Source organism: Lindgomyces ingoldianus (assembly GCF_010093535.1).
Source record: "Lindgomyces ingoldianus strain ATCC 200398 unplaced genomic scaffold BDR25scaffold_44, whole genome shotgun sequence".
In the NCBI taxonomy this organism is placed as follows: Eukaryota; Fungi; Ascomycota; class Dothideomycetes; order Pleosporales; family Lindgomycetaceae; genus Lindgomyces; species Lindgomyces ingoldianus.
In genome coordinates, this window is record NW_022985205.1 from 136,127 (window position 1) to 162,026 (window position 25,900).

Here is a 25,900-nt window from a genome sequence, read left to right on the forward strand (position 1 = left end):
AAAGCAGAGGTAGAGCGCGTATGGCGAAAGGGGTGGGAGGAGTTAGAACAGTGGCGGATTCAGGCTTGGATTGAGAGGATTATACGGCATATTCAGGAAATTATTCCTCTCGAAGGCGGTAATGAGTATAGAGAGGGCAAGACTGAGAAGGTAGGACAGTTTCAAGCTACTATTACAGATGAATGAGTCGATATTGAATAAAGATGCCTGGTATGGATGACTTTTGTGGCGTTTGTGGCCTACGCCACCGCGCACGGTCCTGGAAACGACTTTTGAAAGACACCTCCGTTAGGACGGCATGTACAAGGGGGGCTCATGTACGGAGAGCGTAAGAGTCTTGTTCGAGGGGAATACTTCCGATTGGATGCATCAGAAAGTGTCCGAAAAGTCACCGCTTGACCCTAGCCATTACTGATAAGGTTAGGCCATATTCGCTGAATGGGTACTAAATAATAGAGTTGTAAGCGAAGGCAATCATATAATTGACCTCAGTCTCATAGGTGTGCACCAAATTTCAAGACTCGGCTCTTTCCCCAAGGTGACAACCACAGACATGTCTTCTTTTTCAAGCCCCTACGTGGAAGCCCTTCGGTCCTTCTATAACGCGATCGGCAAAAGGTACAACGGCTTAACGGGTTCATTACACAGCGAAAGTGCACAAAGACTTGTCACCGCGGCAGGCTCAACGATCAAAGCGGGCAGCTGGGTTCTCGATTTAGCCACGGGCACAGGCAACGTGGCCTTCGCCGCAGCAAGCAGGGTGGGCCGAACCGGACGTGTTCTGGGCATCGACATTTCAGACGATTTCCTGGAGCTTGCGTCTCAGGAAGCAAAAAGACTTGGGGTTGGAGAGTTCGTCGATTTTCTCCAGCAGAATGTTAGCGATCTCTCACTTCCGGAACCATATGCCGGTAGGCGGTGTTTTGATGTGGTAACTTGCGGGAGTGCCATCGCCATGATTCCATCTCCGGAGATGGTATTGGCTATGGCTGCAACGGAACTGTTGAAACCAGGTGGAATATTTGTTGCGGACATGCATGGGACGCATGTGCCTGCGAAGATATTTCTTGATGTTGCAGTACCGCTAGGATTCGAGTCCCCGATCGATCCAGTGTGGCTTAGCGATCCACAGGCAGGTTTTCATAAGATCTTCAAAGATTCGATATTCGAGCTGAAGGCTCTCACGGCGAGCAATGTGTCTTTAGAGGCCAAGTGGGATGCAAGCACGGCAGAAGCGACAGAGAAGCTTTGGGAAAGTATTATCGTTGACTCGACATGGATTTCCTTTGGCGTGGACAAGCTTGATTCGAAGGTCATTGCAGAAATCAAGCAAGCTTGGGCTAAGAAACTCAGCGATTACAAGGGTCCAGATGGGGTTATCGTTGCTGAGATGAAGCAATATCTTGCTGTAGCCATTTCCAAAAGCGAATAAGCGGCCTACCCCAGAGGATGTGACGAAAGACACTCAATTCGTAGGTGGACGCTTAGGACAAACTAGGGGACTGAAAGAGGGAAAATTCTTTCCTAGAGATGTGTTCTGTGGTTATTACTCTTGGCCACAGTCCCGTTATACGATATGATCTACAATACATTGTGGAGGCGGAGTTTTGAATCAGAGGAGGTTCCTGTAGCCAAAAGCTCTTTCATTATTTCCTTTCTCAAGCCCAAATAGATATGCTCCATGCATACATGTCACTAGAAAACGTATTGCGAACCAAAGTCTACTGTCTCAATCAGTCTCTTCACCCAACAATGATGCTAAACGCCAGAAATCCAAAATTAGACTCACAAGGTGAAAACGCTCAGCCCATACGCAATCCTCATGACCTCGCATCCTGCTCTACACCCTTTCCCTGCATCGTCGCATCCACGATCAAGGTACCATGGTCTCACACTGATATGCTCATTGTCTGTGAAATCGCCTGAGTTCTGCGAAGCAACGCTGTAGAGCCACAGCGCAACGAGCAGCATGTCGTATATGGCATTAATTGTTACCGCCGCGTACGGGTCCTGGATGCGTCCCCGAATGTAGAAACGAAGAACCCAGATGATCGCCGTGACAATTGCGATGCAGAGATTGCATCGAGTTATCCTAGTTCATCAGCATCTTTGAAACATTTAGATATATAGAATTAGCTGACATTTCATCCCATATCAATGGAATAGGAGGCGGCTCGCGGTAGTTTGCGTAGAAGTAGACACGTAGTTTTGGGTTCGAGTTTAGCCCACGGGTGCCGCCATCTTGCCACAGTGCTGTGCGAAACCGATCTGGATACGCTGATGCAAAGAGTGTAAGGAGGGTTACAGCTAAGAAAAAGTCGAAAGCTGTCGCTATAGAGTAGAAACGGTGCGGGAAGCGACCCGTATTACGAGGTGCTTTGGCGAATTGGGCGATGGACAATGGAAAAACCAATCAAATGCATCGGTACAAAGATTGCATGGAAGCGATCGCTAGATGTTAAGGATATACGCGGTTCCTAAGGGGTCCTCTATACATAGGACGGAAAAATAGCGCATATTTGCGCAATCCGGCGCACGAGAAGGCAAAGCGACCAAGTGACTATCAGGATAATTGGCTTATGCTAAGCTTCGGAGTAGAGATTGCCCTGCAATATCCAATTGTCATATGAGAAGGTCCAAGCAGATGAGGTTACTGTACCGTAGAGGCGTGCTGCAGGTAAGTGGTTTCCTCATGCACAAATGACGCAAATGGGCGCATTCTCCGATACGGCCTCAGGCTACTAAATAGCCTTTAATAATAGGACAAGCGTGCCACCTGTTCTTCACTCCAACAAGGCTAATCAGAGCCTGAGCTGAAAGCGGCTTAGCGTCATTCCAACTCAGTCATTTACACGTAGCAAAATACCTCGTATGCTCATGTGTCAGCTACAAAATGAGGGTGGCTGCAAGTATCACCCGGATCATAATTCAACGAAAGCATCGAGCGTACTCTTTATCGGCTAGCAATAAGAACTCGGGCTCGGCTTGAATCAAAAAGAAAGACGGCCTTGACTGGCCAAATGCGTCGAATCCATCACCGTACGACGTCCTTAGTCACGACAGATTCGTTCCCTACAGGAAGTAGCGCTTCACCGACATAAGGCAGACGACACCATCGCTAAGGCTTTGAAATTTGAGCGCTTTCAAATGATTCCAAACACTCATAGAATCCTTTCTGATCCAGAGAAGCGGGGCATACAGGGTGGTTGTGATCTTATGAAGAATACATCAGAAGGAAGGAATTTCTCATCGTTTTCAGGACTTGCGTCTTCTGTACTCGGCCAATTGGATACCAGGGCTCACCAAACAACCGCCTACAAATCCAGACTGAAGGGAAAACTATGCCACACGTCCACCCAATCACTCCTCCCCTTCGCCTCCGGCCAGATCTCTTCCCACAATTGTCTTTCATCCCTAGCCTCTCCCATGCTTTCCTTCAGTTGCAGCCTCTCGCGCATCCTAATCTCCCTCACAATCACATCACCATTGTCTATATCAGCAAACCTTCGCTCACAAACCCAGCTGCGTCCAACCCAATCCAATAGCCGTTCGAAGTCGTTCCAAGGTTGTCCGTCACCAACAGAGCGCAATTTGAGGTATCGAAATGATGGTATGACGCCTGGTCGGGCGGCACGATTGGCTGCGAGTATGAGTTGGAACAAGGATTGAGCGCGTTGTACGTCCATGGCTCTGGTAATGAAAGCGGAGCGCAGATGCTGGGGCGAAATTTTTTTGTTTACGTTGTAAGACCCGGGTGGAAGGTCGTTTCCTTCTTCGTCTGGCGGGTACGGGTTATAAAGCGTTACTGTGAGTTTCTCCATACGCGGGTGAGAGCCTAAAACCTGGTATATCCTTTTGTCTTCTTTATCGTGCTCGGTGTGCTGGAGCTTCACATGTAGCTCGCGCAGATTGGAGCATCGCTGGCGGAATTTCTGGACGTCCTCATAAGTGAACCAGTTCTGCGATTTGAAATTTTGTAAGGAGGGCCCATGGCGCTCTAGTATGGGTATGAAGGTCGCTTTACTGCCCGCGCTCCGCTCTTCCTCTTCTCCGCTAGGGGTTTCATCGGTGAGGCTTGTAAGAGGAGGCAAAACAGATAGAAGATGGCTGAATGCTATGTCTGCATCATTGCCGGCAATATCTGTGAATCCAAGAAAAGAAAGTTTTTGGAGCCTTTTAAAATTACCGTCTTCTGCCATTCGGGTTAGAGTTTGGAGGCTTTGCCTTTCGATTCTTATACCCAGGTCAAGCGAGCGCAACTCCTTGAAGTTCGCGTGAATAGCCCAGTTCTGTAGCCATTGGGGGAGTATCGAGCCCACGCCTCCAGTGAAATATTCCACAAACGAGCCTGCGAGGTCTGAAGGCTTTTTTCCGCGAAGAACCCCTGCCACGCTGGGCGGGGTAAACGCATTGCTTCGAGTAATTGCAGGGAGTTCCCTGCGAGCTTGTGCCACATACACACCGATCTTAAGTTTGAAGCAGCCCCTGCTACTATCTGTAGAGTAGCCTCTTCATTATAGTCAATGTTTCCATCGCTATCGAGATGCGTAGATACTACGCAGATGCTATACAGTGATGGAGATGTCGCGAGCGCATACTCATCAACGTCCACATCATGAAGCTGACCTCGCTTCTGGTATAGGCTGCGGAGACTGAACGTGTGAACGTGGAGGCGACATCCAGGCAAGTTGGTGCGCAGCATATCTAATATGCAGCGGGGAACTTGGTCGGTGGATGCCCAGTAGAGGTCCTTGAGCCCTGTGAGACTCGCCAGGAACTGTGCAACGGGCTTCCATGCTTCGTTTCCCCTTGCTTTGTTTGCTTGAGTGCAGGCAGGCTCAGAGCCTTCAAAATACTGGAGCGATGTTGATTTCCAGAAGCTATTCTCTTCATCATGGTCGTTGTCATCCGGATTAGCCCAGGCATGCAATTGCATGTCCCGGAAGTACTGATTTACTCCCCCAGCCTCGAATGTGACTTGTCCAGAGATCCTTGCGCGTCGCACATATTGGGTTCGCTCGTCGACTTGGAAAAGTTCGTTGCACCGTGCCAGGACCTGTTCAAGCTGTTGTTGATCCTGTGGCGCGATATGGACTTGCTTGAAACGCTCTCTAGCTGCCGCGGCAGAGCACCGCTTACTGGTGAGCGAGAATGCGAAGAGGCTGCGCTGTCCAGAGTTGCAGCTTGAAACGTGCTCGCAGATCAGTTCAAGTGCCAATAAAGGAAGGCGCTCGAGATTCGAGTATGACGCGGTTCTGGTCCGAGTCATCATAGTGCGGTAACCTGGGGAAGGCATGGGCGTTAGCGGAGGTAGTGGGGTGAATGAACTTTCAGCTCCCCCTGGTTCGGTCCCACATGTTCGGGACCCTGCAGAATTCGGGATCACGAAGGCGTCAACCTTTTGGCCGTAATGATATCAAATTATAATAGACTGGCCATAGTTAGCGATCTGCTAAATATATAACTTTACCAACGTACACTATAACGTGTTCCACCACTCATCCGCCAACACCGGTCATCCGCCGGCCCCACCAAAATCGACGCGTCTCTCTCCACCAACATGCCTCTACCACCACCAAAACGGCTTGAATTAGAGCAAAAGAAGGCAGACTAGTGCTAGCTGTCTCTGTCCTTTAAAATTATAAAAATCTGTCTATCTATCACATCTTAACCCTGTACAACACGTCTTAATTAACGCTCTGTAATTGCCTTGCAGGCGTCCTCCTATAAGCTACTACTAATGTAAAGAAATAAATGCTAGTACCTGTTAAAAAGTAGTCATTTATTTACTAGATCTTAGACCTTAACTAATAAGGTTTTCTGCCCTATATTATTAATGTGCGTTAAATAGCAGACGTCCTGCTCTAAGCTCACAGCTAGGATCCCCCCCTAAAGCCTATAGGCAAGAACTAGGTGTCACGCTTTGTTAATACTTAGGCAGAGCTCTAGATAATGTGGCATAAAAAGCTGCACTTTTAGCGCGCTCTTTATTAGAATCTAGTTAAATATAGCACCTAGTTTAAGCTTATAGATAACACACACTACAAGTATAAAATACTAAGATACTTAACGTACACTACAGGCAAGTTGCTTATACACCTAAGTTACTTACTTTTACTAAGACCTTACTAAACTACTTTTTCTACACTAATGCATTTCTAACAACACTACTTAAATATGCTAAAAGAATGTTAGATATAGCTTACACTCTAGGCTTTTAAATAGAATATAATACTTTTAAAGTAATATACTATAGCAATGTATAAATCTTTTTAAAAAATAATAAATAACTAACACACTAGATAATTATTATAAGCTAATTTTACAGCTAACTTATAAAGGCTAGATAATAGTAAAAAGTAAGTAATTATAAAGTATATACTTAAGCTATATACACAAGGATTTGTCTTCTTGCTAGTAACTATAGCTAATATAGCTAATTCTTTACACGCTAAGGATAATCTAGGCTATGTTAGTATAAACTAGCCTAGTCTGTTTATAAAGTGTTATTTAAAGCTTAAAGTAAAGTTTAAGCGTAAGCATAAATATAAAAAAGCTTTTTATAAGAATTCTAAAGTAATTTAAAGCTAAGTACAGCATTTAGAATAATAACATATATAACTTTAATAAGATAAGCTTTATAATAAGCTAGATATTTACTAACTATACCTATACTTAAAACATTACTTTAAGCTTTAAATAATACTTTATAAACATACTAGGCTAGTTTATGCTAACATAGCCTAGATTATGCTTAGTGTGTAAAGAATTAGCTATATTAGTGTCAGATATGCGCACCTACTGTCAAGACAGGAGGAACGCTTGACGAAAGCTGCTACATAGTACGAGCAATAAGCTCGAACAGTATGTTGCAGCAAATTGCAGCATTTTGCAGCAGTTTGCAGCATGTTGCAGCATTTTACAGCATGTTGCAGCAAATTGCAGCATTTTGCAAGCTGGTCGCGCATAGGGCAAGTGCGCGAGGGACTCGGATCGGCAAAACAAAAAGCCGAGCAACACGAGTAGAGCAAAAAAAAGGATTGATAAATCAACACAATGAATCATCATCCCATACATCATATCCAAACCCATCATTCATGTCAGGAAGCCTAGAAACAGTGCTTCAATCTAACAGTTAGCTTATAAAGGTTATTTAGCATGTTAGTTATATATTATCTTTTAAAAGACTATATCCATTGCTATAGTATGTTACTTTAAAAGCTTAAAGCGTAAGCTATATCTAACATTCTTTTAGAGCATCTAAGTAGTGTTATTAGAATGCATTACTGTAGAAAGGGTAGTTTAGTAGGGTCTTAGTAAAAGTAAGTAACATAGGTGTGTAATCAACTTGCCTGTAGTGTACGTTATACTTAGACTTTTAGAGATTTTTATTTAGTAATTGTAAAGATATTTTGTTGCAAAAAATTAATTTCTTTTAGGTAAAAAATCAAATGTACCACTTAGTAGTTCTTGCTACTTAGTAGTGGAATACGTTAAGCATAAAAGCTTAGAATATTATAAAATAGCTTTATTAATAGCTTAAGCGGTTGTTTAGTCTACACGCGTATAATTACAGGGGAAAGCGTGGTTCGTCCCTCTCTAAAGGGACAGGGAACCGTGGACAGGAAGGTTTCTAGCCTTCGTGTAGCCATAAACGTAATTACAACTCTTTTAGATTTAGATATTAGGTTAATAGCCCCCATTACCGAGCTTAGTCTAACTTTCATAACCAGAAGGAAAAGCAATCCACTGCGATCAGGACTCAACGCACCATATCTGGATTTAATCGACTCACCGCCGAAGAGAGACAGGTGCAAAAACCTTATGGCCTTTATTCCGCTCAGTGATCATATCTACAAGGCATTACCGTCAGTGCACCGGTTTGCCAAATATACTAGGCCACTGACGTAGCCAAATTCACCGATCAAACGGTACCCAACGGGTCGACATTTGGCTCACTTCTCGGCTCTGGTCAAAGATAAACCCAGACCGCAATATGATTTTGATGATCTGATCAGTCGCAGACGAAACAGAGTTCTAAACAACATTATCGGGGGCGGGAGCTGCGATGCTCCGGGAATTTGGTGGTGGCACAAAGTGTACGCAAACTTTTGGGTTAATATTTTCGTTCGGCGAGCAAGTTCAAAATTAAACCCGTCTTCTGTTGGTCAGGAACAGGCTGGCAAATCTGAATATGTTTATGTTTAACTGTCGGCTAACCATTGAAAAGATAATGACCGAAGCCAAGACGGTCTACGTTACCCATTGAGGCGGGTTCCGATGCCGTCCGCTCTTCTCAAGGTCTTGTTCAACTCACGGGCTTAAAAGAATATACCAGAAACAACTTGGCTGCGCTTTTTTCTTACTCTCTCAGACTGATCAACAAGAACATCCACGCAAATATTTTCCTATTCAAGAGTTCAGGGATCGTGTATTGAAGTATCTGTCGCATGGGGCCTAGATGGAGCTGATGGAGCTGATGGAGGGCATATGGGGGTGCAGTCAAATAGGTGGTGAGAGACAACCTAGGTATATTGAGGTGAGGTGTAATGTCTCCAGAAGTCAAGAGAGACCAGAGGTAAATATATAGCTAAAAGAGGGTTAGTCCTAAAAGAGGGTTAGTCCTAAAGAGGAAAGGACGAGAGGTGAAGGACCCACACTCACTCTGACTCAGGGTCACGTAAACTAATGTCACGTGCGACAGTATCTTGCGGCTAAGATCTAAACTTCGTCATTCTAACAGATAGATACCAAATATATGAAGACGACACCGCTCTTCCCATTTTCCACCAAGGAATACAGCTTTCCCTTCCCAATCATAAACACCACGTTCCTTCACTCCAGCCTTAGCCATCACTCGCAAACTCGCTGGATTACCTTCATTCACAATTGCTCTAACGTAGAGCTTTGAGAAGGGTGTCCAAAAAGATTGCGCCCTCTTGCAGGACTCAAATACTGCTTCCACCGACTCAGTGGCGTAACCTTTACCCCATGCGATGGGTAAGAACATATATCCGAGCTCAACGGTCAGTGTTGTAGCTCCAGCTACAGCCGGTAACGTGAGATCCTCTGGCAATGCAAGGGTACTATGATCCAGCGATTTCAGCGTGACAAGACCGACAAATTCTGTTAATTTTTCCCCTTGCCCTACGGCTTGCGGCTCGCTTTCAACAGAACCTTTCATTGACCCAAGGAACTTGTGCACGGCATAGGCGACTCTGTATGATTTTTTCTCTCCCTCATCGGTCGGCAGACAACCTTTCATGACTCTCTCCGTGTCCTCAATGGACTTCGACTGGCCATAGATGCTTCACGAAGTCAGTCGCGACAACAGCTCAAAGAATAAATCTCCACATTACCTCCATGACGTAGTCTTTTCGTTGCTGCGCAGTTCATGGAACCACTCGAACTCCGGACTTCCTCTTTCCGCTTTTGTAACAAGCGTAAGTTTCAACCGTGATGTGAAGATGATCGGGTCCATTCGGTCGCTCTGTTGCTGCGCTTTGTATATTTTGACGCTCACGACTGGTAAGTGTTTCTGGTTCCCCTCTGCCTTGTGGAAACATCTATGTTAGTGGAATGGCAGAATAGCTTCATTTTATAGTAGCAGCTCATCCGCGATTCGGACTCGGAGTCGGGATCGGAACTAAACGTGAGATATCTCGGCGCTCGCTTAGATCTATGATGTGCGTTAATCTGTGGCTATGTCTTGGCATTCGCGTCGCGTCTTTTTCGCCTCACTAAATATATGAGAACTTCAACAAAGCGACAACTTGCCTGCATATATGCCTAAATATTTGTTATTTTAGTTAGATTTTAACGATGCACGTCCTTCCTAATTAGGAGATAATAAAACTAATTTCTAGTGGTTTAAAAAAGCCCTGAGCAAACGTTTTCTGCCCTAAAAGCCATGGCCAGAGCAGCCACGCGTTTGAGAACTGGTACTGGCCGCCAACCATCAGCTAGGGCCCTTGCTGCAGCAGCGTCTAAAGCACCTTCTAAAAGTCAGAGAGCTGGTAGATTAAAGAACCCAACGCGGAGAAAGGTTACCTTTGTGGATGAGCAGCGCGCTGCAGCGTCAACGACTGCTATTGAGATCCCATCCTCACTGTCACGATTGTGCACGAGTAAGGTTATAGAGCTTCACGGAGGTCTAGTTTAATTACTACGTGAGGTATCATAGTAGGTATAAGACATTGTGTAAGGAATAGAAAGGTTTAGAAGAAAATTAGTAATTAAATACTTAGCTTAAAAGTCTAAGCACTTTAGGTATAAATTAAGCCTATTCTAAGTTTAGTTAGTGTTAAGGTAGTTTATGCTTAAGTTTATATCTATGTTATGTTATATTTATATTAGACGTGCACTAATAATACTCTAGTATGCGTCTAATATAGTTATGTCTAGGATCTAGGGAGAATACTATAACAGTACCCCCCCTCTTATTAGAAAGGAAATTCTTTACATTAGTAGTTCTAGCATTAAGTTATCTTTATTAAAGTATAGGTTTAGTTTAAATAAGTATTAGGTATAAAATTAAGTTACTATAGAGTTTTTTTATAAAGCTTCTATAAGTTTCTATAACAGTTTATTATATCTAGTCTATTTTATAAAGTATTTATAGATATATTTTTTCTTATTAAACTAAATTTATTTAATGTCTTTTATAACATATTCTAGTTTATTATTTATAATAATAGGTTTAAATAGCAGATTTAGCTATTTAGATAAATAGTTAGATTTAGAGGCTACTTAGCGCAGCAATAATACATAGAACACAGAGTGTATCTTTATGCTGTTAGGTAGGATTAATTAGTAAGCATGTAATAAAACTATATAAGCTACTATAAAAAGGCTAAAGTTCTTCTAATTAAGTTTCTTTAATTATTAGTTTATTTAGATATTTCTAGTGTCTAGCTAGACCTTCTTGCTAGCTGCATATGTAGGGGCAGAGGTTTAGAATTAGTTTATGTACTTTTATTAAAAAGCTTAAGCCTATGTAAGCTTTTTATAAATATATTTAAATATATTTTAAATTTTATTAATAAGTTTATTTACATCTATTACTTATATAAATTAATAAGTTAGTTAGAGAGTATTTAAAAGTAGTTTAAATTCTATTTAAAGGTAGTATCTATAGTTTACTAAAAACAAAGATACTTATGTTAATTTAGATATTATATTATTAGCTTTAAACTATGCTATAGCTAACTATTTTACCTAGTTATTTTACTAGTAGTTTATGTATACTTATAGAACTTATTTTATTATAGTGTTTATGTTTTTAGTCTAGCTGTTAGTCTTTAAGTAAAAAGCTATAGATAGATAAAAGATAATTTAGAGCTGTTTATAAAGTTTGTTCTAAAAGGCTAAGACAAACTACATACCCCTATCTAATATAATTATGTTAGGTAGGCTATAGTAAACCTATACATATTAGTAGAATAACTAGGCTATATTAGAGGTAGTTATAAAAGAACATAGTATTAAGTATTAATACTTAGTTAAGTAATTAACAACTACTATAATATTTATATACTCTTTAAATAAAAGTAAGTTTATAATAAAATTAATTAATATATCTTTCTAAGCTTATTTAAAGATTAGAAGTAGTTTAAGCAGGCTATTATACCTTTTTTAAAAGGCCTTTACTTTACAGCAAGTATAGCAACATAATACATATTAGCGTACAGTATAGAACATGCAGGGCTAGTAGTACTCTCTCTGTAGTAGGTTAAGAGTCTTTTCTCTGCCTAGGTGTCTTTTAATAGGCAAGTTGTGTATAATTTAGAGTAGTTTAATTCTTAGTTTATTAAAATTAGAAATTATAAGTTAGTTATAGTAATATAGCTTACTATTTTAGTTTTTATAGTTAGCTAGTGTTACCTTCTTTAACTAACTAGCGCTGTTTTAGAGCAGGTCTAAAGTTTTTTAAATAAATTTATTATTTAAATACTTATTAATAATAATTTAATTAATTATCTAATTTATTTTATTTAGGTTAAGGTTTAAAAATAGCTTAGGTTAAAGTAAAGTTTAGTGTTAAGCTTTTTACACTTCTTTTTAAGTAAAAATATTTTAGGATTACTTTATAAAGGCATCTAGTTTCCTTTTATCTTAACTAAGATAATAAGTAATCTTAAAATTAAAATAAGACAGGTATTTAAACTAATAAGCTTATTAGTAGCTAAGTTGTTTTATAGTTATAAAGTACTATAAGTTTTTATAGTTAAATAGAACCTGTATTAGATGCGCTACACTTTCTAGTTTAGGTTGCTATTATTTAAAGTAGTGTACTATAGTAAGTAATTTCTTATTATAGATTTTATAATTACTTTTTATAGGACTTATTTTTTTTAAGAAGTATGCAATAGGCCTAATAGTCCTGTCTAGCTTAGTCTAGAAGAAAACTTCTGCTACTATGTAGTCTAAGGCATTAGCTTCTATAAGTATTAGTAGTTTAAAGTTAAAGTAGTAGAGTATTAAGGCTTTAGTAAAAGCTTTTTTTAGCTAGTTAAAGAACTATTAGTAATTTAAGTTAAAGTTAAATTAAATCTTTTTTTTAGTAAGTGTAATTATAAAGCTTACTTACTATAAAAAGTTATTAATAAATTATTAGTAAAAGTTAGTAAATTTTATAAAGGCTTAAACATCTTTTATATTTTTTAGGTATTGCTAATCTAGTACAGTCTAAACCTTAATAAGGTCTATTTAAATGCTATTTATAAAGATTATATATTCTAAATACATAACCTTTAATTAGTAAAACTTACATTTATTTACATTAAGTTATAGACCTACTTCTTCTATAGCTTTTAGCACTAGGCGTACATGCTATTTATGCTCTAAAAGGCTATTACTATAAATTAGAATATTATTAATATACGCAGTATAGAACATGTCTAGGTAGAGTTAGAGCAAGTTGTTTACAAAATATTAAAAAGTACTAGGCGTGTTAGCTAAGCTAAAGGGCATTACTAGGTACTTAAATAGTCTATATTAGGTCTAAAATGCTGTTAGCTACTTATTACTTTGTACTATTCTTAGCTTATTAAAGGCAGTAATAATATTTAACTTTATAAAATACTTTACTTTACTTAGTTAGCTTAGAGTTTTTTATAAAAAAAAAATTAAGTATTAGTTTTTAATAGTAACAGTGTTTAGTCTTTAGTAGTTAACATAAAATTAAAGCCTACTTTTAGGTTTCTTTATAAATAGTATAAGTAACGCTACTAGTAAAAAGCTAGCTTAAATAAACTTTTTTTTTAAGGTCTTATTAAAGTATTTTTAGAGCACTTTTAATTTATTTAGTAACATTTTATATAGTAGCTTATAACTAGGTTATTTACTAAGCTTAAAAGTTATCTAGTAATTATATAGACATTATATTAAAAGCTTATTAAACTTATTTTAAAAAAAAGCTATATAATAAGTTATAGTAGTTTTAAGAGACTATTATTTTTAAGTTAGTGTGTTTTTAAAGAGCTAAAGCTTAGTTTATATTAGAAATTATAACTATATAGATTTTATAATCTAGTTATTAAGCTAGAGTTATAAATAGAGTAGGTTTTATATAGTAGATGTCTATCTACTATTTAAGTCCTAGTTTATGTCTAAATTAAGTAAGTAAAAATTTTATAAAAGCTTTTTTTTTTAAGTTTAAGTAGTTATTAAATTATTTTATGTAGCTTATTTTAGTAAAAGGCCTAGCTTATTAGCCTTACTTAGGTAGTTCTTCTCTAGGTTATTAAAAAGTAAGTCTAAAAACTTTTTATATTAAGTGCTACTTAAGTGTTATTTAGGTGTAAGTATAAGCATATATCTTAGCATTAAAAAGAGTTAAAGTTTAGAACTTACTTTTAGTAATTAAAAGTAACCTTATGCTAATATAGCTATAGTTATTTTAGAATTAGGTTATAACATTTTATGTTTATTACATAAAGCTTAATCTGCTCCTTATAGTGTTAGTAAGTAATTATAATAGTTATAGTATAAAAAAGAAAACTTTTTTTAAGTTATTTTCTATTAAATCTAGTTAAGTAAATTATTTAAGTAAGTAGTGTTAATTAAAGATTTAGTTTACATGCTAGTTTTTTATTAATATAACCTATACTATTTACTTTTAAGTTAATAAAAGCTTATATTAAAGCTAATATAGTTTTTTATTATAAATATATAAGAATATTAACTTAGTACTTCTAGTTATTAGTAAAGGACTTAGCTTATAAGTTAGTAGAAATCTAGTGTTAAATTAGTTCTAAAAGGCAACTTAGCTCTAGAATAAGCCTTTTTATAGGCTCTTACTACTATAGCTGCAGCTATGTTAAAAGTAGTAAAAAAAATTAAGGCTTAAATATAAGTTAAAGCTCTTATAAAAATAAAATTAAAATAGTAAAGATCTTTAATAAGTGCTAGCAGCACTACTTACATAGACTTAAAGAAAAGAAATAGAGTAGTTTTAAAAGATATAACTATACTTACTATACTTAAAGTATTAACTTTTTTTTTTATAATTTTTACACTTTTTAGAACTAACTAAAGCATAATTTAAATTAATTTTTATTATATTAAAGTTCTTATTTATAACTACGCTAGTTTAGGGGTGTATTAGAGCTTGTACAGGGAGGAACCTTATGTTATTATTATAGGTAGTAATTAGGTTTACATACACATTAAGGTTGTTTAAAAGGGGTTCTTCTACTATAGCGTATTATAGTTTAGTTAAGAGGGAGTTATGTAAGGCTATAATTAAACTTATTTTATTTAGGCCTATATTAAATGTAAGTTAGTAAAACTTAGTAAAGTATAAAATAAAGCTTTTTTTTTTTTATTATAAAGTGTTTAGGTAACTTAAAGCTATTAACTTTTTATTTAAGTTTTTATAAGTTACTTATAAAAACACTATAAATTAATCTAAGTTAATAATATCTTTATTTATTAGTAAGTTAATTAAAGCTATTATATTATAGTTAAGTTAAAAGTAGGCATATAGTAACTAGAAGTGTTTAGAGGGGAATTAGTCTATATTTTTTTTAAGTTTATATTAAAGCTTATATAAAAAGAAAAGTAAGTCTTTTTATTTTCTATTAAATAGTAGGGGATTAAAGAGTTAGTTAGATTTTATTACTAAGTTAGAAAAGTTACAGGTTATAGGTAGTGTTAGGCAGAAAAAAGTTAAGCTATCTCTAGACTTTTAGGTAAGCTTTAAGGCTAGTAAGTTCTTAGTTCCTACTACTATAATAAAAGTTAAAGCAGAAATAAACTACTTAATAATATAAAGCTGTTTTTTAAAGTCTTTTTAAAAAGCTTTAAAGCTTATAATGTAGTAGCTTTTTTATAAAGTAAGCGCTTTTTAAAAGGCTTTTTAGCTTACTTTAATAGCTTAAAGTTATATAAGTACTAAGCTTATTAAATTAGATTTAAAGGCTATTCTTAGCTAAAGTTTTAATATAACATAATGTTATAATTATGCACAAGTAAGGTTATAGAGCTTTATAGAGGTCTAGTTTAATTACTATGTAAGGTATTATAGTAAGTATAAGATGTTATGTAAGAAATAAAAAAGTTTAAAAAAAAATTAGTAATTAAATACTTAGCTTAAAAGTCTAAGCACTTTAAGTATAAATTAAGCTTATTTTAGGTTTAGTTAGTGTTAAGGCAGTTTATGCTTAAGTTTATGTCTGTGTTGTGTTATGTTTATGTTAGACGTGCACTAATAATACTCTAGTACGCGTCTAATACAGTTATGTCTGGGATCCGGGGAGGATACCGTGACACTCACCACCAGTGGTAGTGGAGCAAGAGCATCAACTATCGCCACAGCGGCAATCGTCCCCACCTCCCGAAGAGCCTGACTATGAGGTGGATATGAAGTATATTCTACGCGTGAATGTTGCCGCAAACTACAGTAAACTACAGCAACTTGCAGCAAACTGCAGCAACTTGTAGCAAACTGTAGCAAACTGTAGCAAACCACAATAAACTGCAATAAACTGCAGTAGATTACAACAACGTACTTACTTCTACTAGTAATAGCTTTTTAATAATATTATATTAGTTATATATTTAATTATGTTTACGCTTAAGTTATACTATTTATATACTATTATATTAAATTATTTAGTTATTTAAATAAAAATTTAAAAACTTTATATTAACTAAGTTTAGAACTGTTTATTTTTATAATTAAAATTACTTTTAAAAAAGTTATAAAACGTGTGCTAAAGTAAAAACATAAAAACTACTAATAACTTATTAAAATTAAAAATAACTACTAATGCTTAACTTCTAACTACTTGTAGATTTTAGTGTAAAATTTATAACACACTTTAGCTACAGCTAAAGTAAGATGTTTACTACTAAAGCTAAATAACTACTTACTTAATAATAGCTAAACCTACTTTCTAAAAGCTTAAAGTTAAAAACTTACTTAATTTATGTAACAAGGTTGGCATAGTCAACCACGTGGCCTTCTCTCGCTGATAGAGGTTTAGGCTAGGCTAGAGACAACTGCTAGTGCTAGTGCTTACCCTAGCATTACCTATATATATATATATATATTATACTATGCGAGAATACTTAGCTTAAGTATTCTCGTGCGTACCTTTTAGTACAGTAGGAAAAGTTGTATAGTATTAGCTTGGCAGGCGGGGCGCCTACCTTATTACAATTTATAGTTAAACTATAGTAATAACGTACTTTATAGGCAAGTTGCTTACACACCTAAGTTACTTACTTTTACTAAGACCCTACTAAACTACTCTTTCTACACTAATGCATTTCTAATAACACTACTTAAACATGCTAAAAGAATATTAGATACAGCTTACACTTTAGGCTTTTAAAGAAAATGTAACACTTTTAAAATAAGATACTATAGGTATGTATAAAGTTTTTTAAAAGATAATAAATAACTAACACACTAGATAACCTTTATAAGCTAATTTTATAGCTAACTTATAAAGGCTAAGTAATAATAAGAAGTAGGTAATTATTAAGCACATACTTAAGCTATATGCGTAAGAATTTTCTTCTTAGCTAGTAGCTATAGCTAATATAGCTAATTTTTTATACACTAAGCATAATCTAGGCAATGTTAGCATAAACTAGCCTAGTATATGTAACGGCGCAGGCAAGACAATGGGTCCGAATGCGGTGGGAATCCACTCAGAGGCATATAGGAGTGTGTGGGGACTCTAAACCTAGGAATGCTATTAACACCTATAGGCCTTGTACAAAAGGATATTAGAAAACTACTAAGCTAGCTACAGAGGCAAGGTGCAACTAAATACATAAGGGAATAAGGGTAACAGCAAGGGGCAGGGCATAGTTAGGGCTAGGTTAAGGTTAGGGCTAATACAGGGGCCTTTTAGAGGTTCTAGGCAACCTAATAATTTATAAAAATTAAGTTAGAGTTAAAGCTAATATAAAGACTCTTTAGATAAGTTCTAGGCAACCTAAGATAAAATAAGAATTATTACACTACTTCCCCCTTTATAGACTAATAGTCTCTATTAGTAGTAATTATAGTATAAAGTATTACTATTATATTCTCTGCCTTTTTAAACTAAAACTAGTCTAATTTAGCTAGGTGTTCTTACTAAGTATTCCTTTGCACTGCTAGCAGTGTCCTCTAAAACTAAACGCCACGCATGTAGTTATTAATTATTAGAGTAGTAAGTGTAGTTTATTAATTAGAGCTAATTTAGATAAGATAATAAGGTCTTTTTTATAAGTTTTTCTTTCTAAATTATACGCTATAAGGTAGGCTACTATCGCTTTAAAGAAGTTTACTTAAGTATGTTTAAAACTATAATTTAGTACTTATAAGCTAAAAGAAACCTTTTTTTATAAGTAAAAAAACTAATCTAACTAAAATACTTTTCTTTTAATAGCTGCACTAATAAAGCGCGCTTTAAATATAAAAAAAGCCTTCTTTTTATCTATCTTAAGAGTTTAAAACGCTTACTGTACCTTAGTCTTCTCTTAACTAGTAATAAAATAAGCTTATAAGAGCTTTATTATATCTTCTGCACTTTTAAACTAAAACTAGTCTAATTTAGCTAGGTATTCTAGCTCTAGATAATCCTTTGCAATACTAGCTATATGTCCCTATATTTGTAATAATTCTTATAAATTGTTCTATTTTAAGTCGCCTAGAACCTCTAGAAGGCCCTTGTATTAGCCCTAACCTTAACTTAGCCCTAACTCTGCCCTGCCCCTTGCTGTACTTCTATTCCTTTATGTATTTAGTTGCACCTTACCTCTGTAGCTAGCTTAGTAGTTTTCTAATATCTTTTTATATAAGGCTTATAAGTGTTAATAGCATTCCTAGGTTTAGAGTCCCTACGCACTCCTATATGCCTCTAAGTGGACTCCTACTGCATTTAGACCTATTATCTTGCCTGCGCTGTTACAATATTAATGCTATGTGTGCACACTTGCTTTAATAGTAATCTAAATTAATGTTAAGTCTATTTATAATAAAGGCTTACAATTATTTAAATATAAGTTTTTTACTATCTATAAAGATCTTAATTTTAAGTGTGTGTTTAGTAAAGTAGATTTACTAGGTCTAAAAAGTGCCTAAAAAGTCTCTTACACTTAAAGTAGTAAAAAAAATATAGAGCGTTATTAAAAGTAATTTAGTAGTTAGTAAAAGTTAACTAGTAGTTTTTAGCTAAATTAGCTACTTAAGCTATACTTATAATTTAGTAATCTAATTATTAATAAATATACTACTAGAGGTTAACTTTAAATTAGGTAAAAGTATAGCTTTAAGTGCTGCAGAAGTAGGTTTAGCTATTAACATAAATTATTAATTAACTCTAGAGGGCTTGCCTTAGCTAGAGCGTATTTTAATTCTAGAATTAAAGAGTAGTAGTTAGTTAGACATTAGCAGTTACCTTTAATTTTAATAAGTTATTAGTAGTCTTTAAGTTTCTACTTTAGCGCCTTTTTATAACTTTTTTAAAAGTAATTTTAATTATAACGTACTTCACAGGTAAGTTGCTTACACACCTAAGTTACTTACTTTTGCTAAGACCCTACTACACTACTCTTTTTACACTAATGCATTTCTAATAACACTACTTAGACATGTTAAAGAAATATTAGATGTAGCTTACACTTTAAGCTTTTAAATAAAATATAATACTTTTTAAGTAACACACTGCAGCTATCTATAAGGTCCTTTAAAAAATAATAAGTAACTAACACACTAGATAACCTTTCTAAGCTAATTATATAGCTAACTTATAAAAGCTAAATAATAATAAAGAGTAGGTAATTATTTAGTATATACTTAAGCTAAATGTGTAAAAATTTCCCTTCTAGCTAGTAGCTATAGCTAATATAGCTAATTCTTTACACACTAAGTGTAATATAGGCTATGTTAGCATAAACTAGCTTAATATATTTATTAAGTGTTACTTAAAGCTTAAAGTAAAGTTTAAGTGTAAGTATAACTATAAAAAAGCTTTTTATAAAGATCTTATAGTAATTTAAAGCTAAGTATAGCATCTAAAATAATAACATATATAACTTTAATAAGATAAAGTTTATAATAGGCTAAATATCTACTAAAGCAGTTATTATAAGTTTAGAAAAACAAGGACAGCTAAAAGCAGTCTAGCTAGGTGACTAGAAGTAGACAACAGCTATCTAAAGCATTAATGCTAAAAAGTAGGCTATTCTGCTTTTTATTATCTTTTAGGGTAGCAACTACTTTTTAAACTAGTATAAAAAAAATCTACTCTAAAATTAAGTTATTATAATCTTTAAGTATAGCTAAACTACTAATTAGCTTAGTCTAGACTAGTTAAAGCACTTTAACATGTATATAAAGAAGTGTACTATTAGTAGCTACTATTTACTAGTTATTAATAGCTATAAAAGCTATAACTTACTTTATTTTTTATAATACTATAAAAATAATAAGATTATTACTATTTATATGCCTTTTTACTTATTACACTTTTTATAGCTACTTAATGTAAGTTGTTTTACTCTTTTAAAAAAAGTATATAAGCGCTAAGCTAAAAACCCTATACATAACTAAATTACTTATATTATAAAGATAAAGTTTTTACTATGCTTTAAAGCAGCTTATAATACTATAATTACTTTTAGTAATATCTAAAAAAGGTTTTAAAGCGCTAGATTAGTTTCTTTTAACTTATAATAAGTTATAATAGGCCTTAATGTAAAGTTATGCACTTTATTACTACTACTACTTATATATAATAAGCTTTAGTAGTTATAAACTTTAAGTAATACTCTAAAACTTAAGTTATAATTAATACTTATAAAAATAAAAATTTAGAAGTATATAAATAGTTTACTAACTTTTATATTTAAAGTGTTTAAAAAAGTCTTAAAAAGAGTAGTAATAATTACACATAAGCTAGTGTTAGCATAATAAAAAATTACTAAGCTTTAAGCAGCTAATAAGGCTACTACATAATATAAATTACATAAAAAAAAGTAGATTAAGGTAGAAAAAACTTTAATAATTTAAAAAAGCTTACACTTAATAGCTTTAAAAGAGTTTAAGGCGCGCAGTAATAGAAAAAAGGCAAAAAAGTAAGTGTAAGCTAAAGTAGGTAAGCTATCCTAAAGGCGCTATAAACAGTGCAATTAGACTAGGCATAACGCGCAAATGTGTAAGTAAGAAGTAGAAGTAGTATTTAAATAATATTCTAGGCTATACTATACTATATAGTGCTAGAGCAGGTTGTTATAGGCTATAATAGAGTTTGTTAGGGTGGGATCTTAGCAAAAGTAAGCAACTTAGATGTGTGAGCAACTCGCCTGTAAAGTACGTTAAGGGATAAGAAGTTTTAAACCTAAAAGCTTTAGTTAACTAAAGGTTAATAAAATCTAGTCTATAAACTAAATAGTTTAATATAATAGTGTGTAAGTATTATAACTTAAACTAAATTAAACACGTCTTAGGCTTAGACATAGTTAAATAAATAATTAGTATAATATTATAATAAAGCTATTACTAGTAAAAGCAAGTTTTCTAATATACTGTAACAGCGTAGGCAAGACAATAGGTCTAAATGCAGTAGGAATCTACTTAGAGGCATATAGGAGTGCGTGGGGACTCTAAACCTAGGAATGCTATTAACACCTATAGGCTTTATACAAAAGAATATTAGAAAACTACTAAGCTAGCTATAAAAGCAAGGTGCAACTAAATATATAAAGGAATAGAGGTAACAGCAGGGGGCAGGGCATAGTTAGGGCCAGGTTAAGGTTAGAGCTAATACAGGGGCCTTCTAGAGGTTCCGGGCGACCTGACAATTCATGAGAATTGAGTCAGGGTCGGAGCTGATACAGGGACCCTTCGGATAGGTTCCGGGCGACCCGAGATGGAACGAGAATTGTTACAGGATAGTCTAGAATCTATCCGAAGGGTCCCTGTATCAGCCCCGACCCTGACTCGACCTAGCTCCAACCCTGCTCTGCCCCCTGCTGTTACCTCTATTTCCTCTAAGTATTTAGTTGCACCTCTCTCTTATAGCTATCTTAATAGTTTTCTAATATCCTTTTATACTGTCACGGTATCCTCCCCGGATCCTAGACATAACTGTATTAGACGCGTACTAGAGTATTATTAGTGCACGTCTGACATAAACACAACACAACACAGACATAAACTTAAGCATAAACTACCTTAACACTAACTAAACCTAAAATAGGCTTAATTTATACTTAAAGCGCTTAGACTTTTAAGCTAAGTATTTAATTACTAATTTTCTCTTAAACTTTTTTATTTCTTACATAATGTCTTATACTTACTATAATACTTTACATAGTAATTAAACTAGACTTTTATAAAGCTCTATAACCTTACTTATGCATAATTATAACATTACATTATGTTAAAACTCTAGCTAAAAATAGCCTTTAAATTTAATTTAATAAGCTTAGTACTTACATAACTCTAAGCTATTAAAGTAAGCTAAAAAGCCTTTTAAAAAGCACTTACTTAATAAAAAAGCTGCTATATTATAAGCTTTAAAGCTTTTTAAAAGAACTTTAAAAAATAGCTTTATATTATTAAGTAGTCTATTTCTACTTTAACTTTTATTATAGTAGTAGGAACTAAGAACTTACTAGCCTTAAAGCTTACTTAGAAGTCTAGAGATAGCTTAACTCTTTTTTACTTAATACTACTTATAACTTATAACCTTTTTAACTTAGTAATAAAATCTAACTAACTTTCTAATCTTTTACTATTTAATAAAAAATAAAAAGACCTACTTTCTTTCTTATATAAGCTTTAATATAAACTTAAAGAAAACATAGACTAATTTTTTTTAAACACTTCTAGTTACTATACACCTACTTTTAACTTAACTATAATATAATAGCCTTAATTAACTTACTAATAAATAAAAATATTATTAACTTAGATTAATTTATAGTGTTTTTATAAGTAACTTATAAAGACTTAAATAAAAAGTTAATAGCTTTAAGTTACTTAAACATTTTATAATAAAAAAAAAAGCTTTACTTTATACTTTACTAAGTTCTACTAACTTACATCTAATATAGGCTTAAATAAGATAAGTCTAATTATAGCCTTATATAACTCCCTCTTAACTAAACTGTAAGGCGCTATAGTAGAAGAACCTCTTCTAAATAACCTTAACACGTATGTAAACTTAATTACTACTTATAATAATAACATAAAGTTCCTCCTTATATAAGCCTTAATACACCTCTAAACTAGCGCAGTTATAAATAAGGACTTTAATATAATAAAAATTAATTTAAATTATACTTTAGTTAGTTCTAAAAAGTATAAAAATTATAAAAAGAAAAGTTAATGCTTTAAGTATAGTAAGTATAGTTATATTTTTTAAAACTACTTTATTCTTTTTTTTTAAGTCTACATAAGTAGCGCTGCTAGCACTTATTAAAAATTTTTACTATTTTAATTTTATTTTTATAAGGGTTTTAACTTATATTTAAGCTTTAATTTTTTTTTACTACTCTTAACATAGCTGCAGCTATAGCAGTAAGAGCCTATAAAAAGGCTTATTTTAGGGCTAAGTTACTCTCTAGAACTAATTTAACACTAGATCTTTACTAACTTATAAGCTAAGTCTTTTACTAATAACTAAAAGTACTAAGTTAATATTCTTATATATTTATAATAAAAAACTATATTAGCCTTAATATAAGCTTTTATTAACTTAGAAGTAAATAGCATAAGTTATATTAATAAAAAACTAGCATATAAACTAAATCTTTAATTAATACTACTTACTTAAATAATTTACCTAACTAGATTTAATAAAAAATAACTTAAAAAAGGTTTTATTTTTTATACTATAACTATTATAATTACTTACTAACACTATAAAGAGTAGATTAAGCTTTATATAATAAACATAAGATGTTATAACCTAATTCTAAAATAACTATAGCTATATTAGTATAAAGTTACTTTTAATTACTAAAAGTAAGTTTTAAACTTTAACTCTTTTTAATGCTAAAATGTATACTTACACTTACACCTAAACAACACTTAAGTAGCACTTAATATAGAAGGTTTCTAGACCTACTCTCTAATAACCTAGAGAAAAACTACTTAAGTAAGGCTAATAAGCTAGGCCTCTTACTAAAATAAGCTATATAAAATAATTTAATAACTACTTAAACTTAAAAAAAAAAAGCTTTTAAAAATTTTTTACTTACCTAATTTAAACATAAACTAGGACTTAAATAGTAAATAAACATCTACTATATAGAACCTGCCCTATTTATAACCCTAGCTTAATAACTAGATTATAAAATCTACATAGTTATAATTTCTAATATAGACTAAGCTTTAGCTTCTTAAAAATACACTAACTTAAAAATAATAGTCTTTTAAAACTACTATAACTTATTACATGTTTTTTTTTAAAATAAGTCTAATAAGCTTTTAATATAACATCTATATAATTACTAAATAACTCTTAAGCCTAGTAAACAACCTAGTTATAGGCTACTATATAAAATATTACTAAATAAATTAAAAGTGCTTTAAAAATACTTTAATAAGAACCTAAAAAAAAGGTTTATTTAAGCTAGCTTTTTACTAGTAGTGTTACTTATACTATTTATAAAAAAACCTAGAAGTAGGCTTTAATTCTATGTTAACTACTAAAAACTAAATACTGTTACTATTAAAAACTAATACTTAATTCCCTTTTTATAGAAAACTTTAAGCTAACTAAGTAAAGCAAAGTATTTTATAAAGTTAAATATTATTACTACCTTTAATAAGCTAAAGATAGCAAAAGGTAATAAGTAGCTAATAGTGTTTTAGACCTAATATAGACTATTTAAGTACCTAGTAATGCCCTTTAGCTTAGCTAACGCGCCTAGTACTTTTTAACATTTTATAAACAACTTACTCTAACCCTACCTAGATGTGTTCTGCATGATGTATATTAACAACATTTTAATCTACAGTAATAGCCTTTTAGAGCACAAACAGCATGTACACTTAGTGCTAAAGGCTATAGAAAAAGTAAGTTTATAACTTAATATAAATAAATGCAAGTTCTACTAATTAAAGGTTACATATTTAGAATATGTAATTTTTATAGATAGCATTTAAATAGACTGTATTAAGGTTTAGACTATGCTAGATTAGTAATACCTAAAAAACATAAAAAATATTTAAGCCTTTATAAAATTTACTAACTTTTACTAATAATTTATTAACAACTTTTTATAGTAAGTAAGCCTTATAATTACACTTACTAAGAAAAAGATTTAATTTAACTTTAACTTAAATTACTAATAGTCTTTTAACTAGCTAAAAAAAGCCTTTACTAAAGTCTTAATACTTTACTACTTTAACTTTAAACTACTAATACTTATAAAAGCTAATGCCTTAGACTACATAGTAGCAGGAGTTCTCTTCTAGACTAAGCTAGATAGGACTATTAAGCCTATTATATATTTCTTAAAAAAAATAAGTCCTGTAAAAGGTAATTATAAGATCTATAATAAAGAATTACTTACTATAGTACACTACTTTAAATAATAGCAACCTAAACTAGAAAGTGCAGCGCATCTAATATAAGTTCTATCTAACTATAAGAACTTATAGTACTTTATAACTATAAAATAACTTAGCTACTAATAAGCTTGTTAGTTTAAATACCTATTTTATTTTAATTTTAAAATTACTTATTATTCTAGTTAAGACAAAAGAAAATTAGATGCTTTTATAAGGCAATCCTAAAACATCTTTACTTAGAAAAAAGTGTAAAAAGCTTAATACTAAACTTTACTTTAACTTAAGCTATTTTTAAACTTTAACCTAAATAAAATAAATTAAATAATTAATTAGATTATTACTAATAAGTATTTAAATAATAAATTTATCTAAGAAACTTTAGACTTACTCTAAAACAGCGCTAGTTAGTTAAAGAAGGTAACACTAGCTAACTATAAAAACTAAAATAGTAAGCTATATTACTATAACTAACTTATAATTTCTAATTTTAATAAACTAAGAATTAAACTACTCTAAATTATACATAACTTACCTATTAGAGGACACCTAGGCAGAGAAAAGACTCTTAACCTACTACAGAGAGAGTACTACTAGCCCCGCATGTTCTATACTGTACACTAATATGTATTATGTTGCTATACTTGCTGTAAAGTAAAAGCCTTTTAAAAAAAGTATAATAGCTTACTTAAACTACTTCTAATCCTTAAACAAGCTTAAAAAGATATATTAATTAATTTTATTATAAACCTACTTCTATCTAAAAAGTATATAAATATTATAGTAGTTATTAATTACTTAACTAAGTATTAACACTTAATACTATGTTTCTCTATAACTGCCCCTAATATAGCCTAGTTATTCTACTAATAT

The 25,900-nt window shown here is 33.2% G+C and overlaps 4 protein-coding genes across 4 annotated transcripts; 1 reads left to right on the forward strand and 3 right to left on the reverse strand.

Moving 5' to 3' along the window:
- Positions 1 to 493: 493 nt before the first annotated feature.
- Positions 494 to 1,553, forward strand: BDR25DRAFT_95437 (S-adenosyl-L-methionine-dependent methyltransferase). The gene has a single exon (XM_033699296.1). The coding sequence runs from the start codon at positions 554 to 556 to the stop codon at positions 1,430 to 1,432; it is 879 nt and encodes a 292-aa protein (XP_033541390.1). The 5' UTR covers positions 494 to 553; the 3' UTR covers positions 1,433 to 1,553.
- Positions 1,554 to 1,785: 232 nt separating this feature from the next.
- Positions 1,786 to 2,338, reverse strand: BDR25DRAFT_241964 (uncharacterized protein; the record flags this gene model as incomplete). Its single annotated transcript, XM_033685771.1, has 2 exons — positions 1,786 to 2,092; positions 2,142 to 2,338. Coding segments are annotated over 2 exons (504 nt in total), but the record flags the coding sequence as incomplete, so codon positions are not given.
- A 976-nt stretch (positions 2,339 to 3,314) lies between these two features.
- On the reverse strand, positions 3,315 to 5,296 carry BDR25DRAFT_319076 (uncharacterized protein; the record flags this gene model as incomplete). The annotated part of the gene is made up of 2 exons (XM_033691792.1): positions 3,315 to 4,485; positions 4,599 to 5,296. The coding sequence occupies 2 exons, from the start codon at positions 5,294 to 5,296 to the stop codon at positions 3,315 to 3,317; spliced, it is 1,869 nt and encodes a 622-aa protein (XP_033541392.1).
- Positions 5,297 to 8,731: 3,435 nt separating this feature from the next.
- Positions 8,732 to 9,564, reverse strand: BDR25DRAFT_337396 (uncharacterized protein; the record flags this gene model as incomplete). The annotated part of the gene is made up of 2 exons (XM_033693185.1): positions 9,360 to 9,564; positions 8,732 to 9,308 (listed from the first exon to the last, which is right to left on the reverse strand). Exons 1-2 carry the CDS (start codon positions 9,479 to 9,481, stop codon positions 8,732 to 8,734), a joined length of 699 nt encoding a protein of 232 aa, XP_033541393.1. The 5' UTR covers positions 9,482 to 9,564.
- Between the last annotated feature and the right edge of the window lie 16,336 nt (positions 9,565 to 25,900).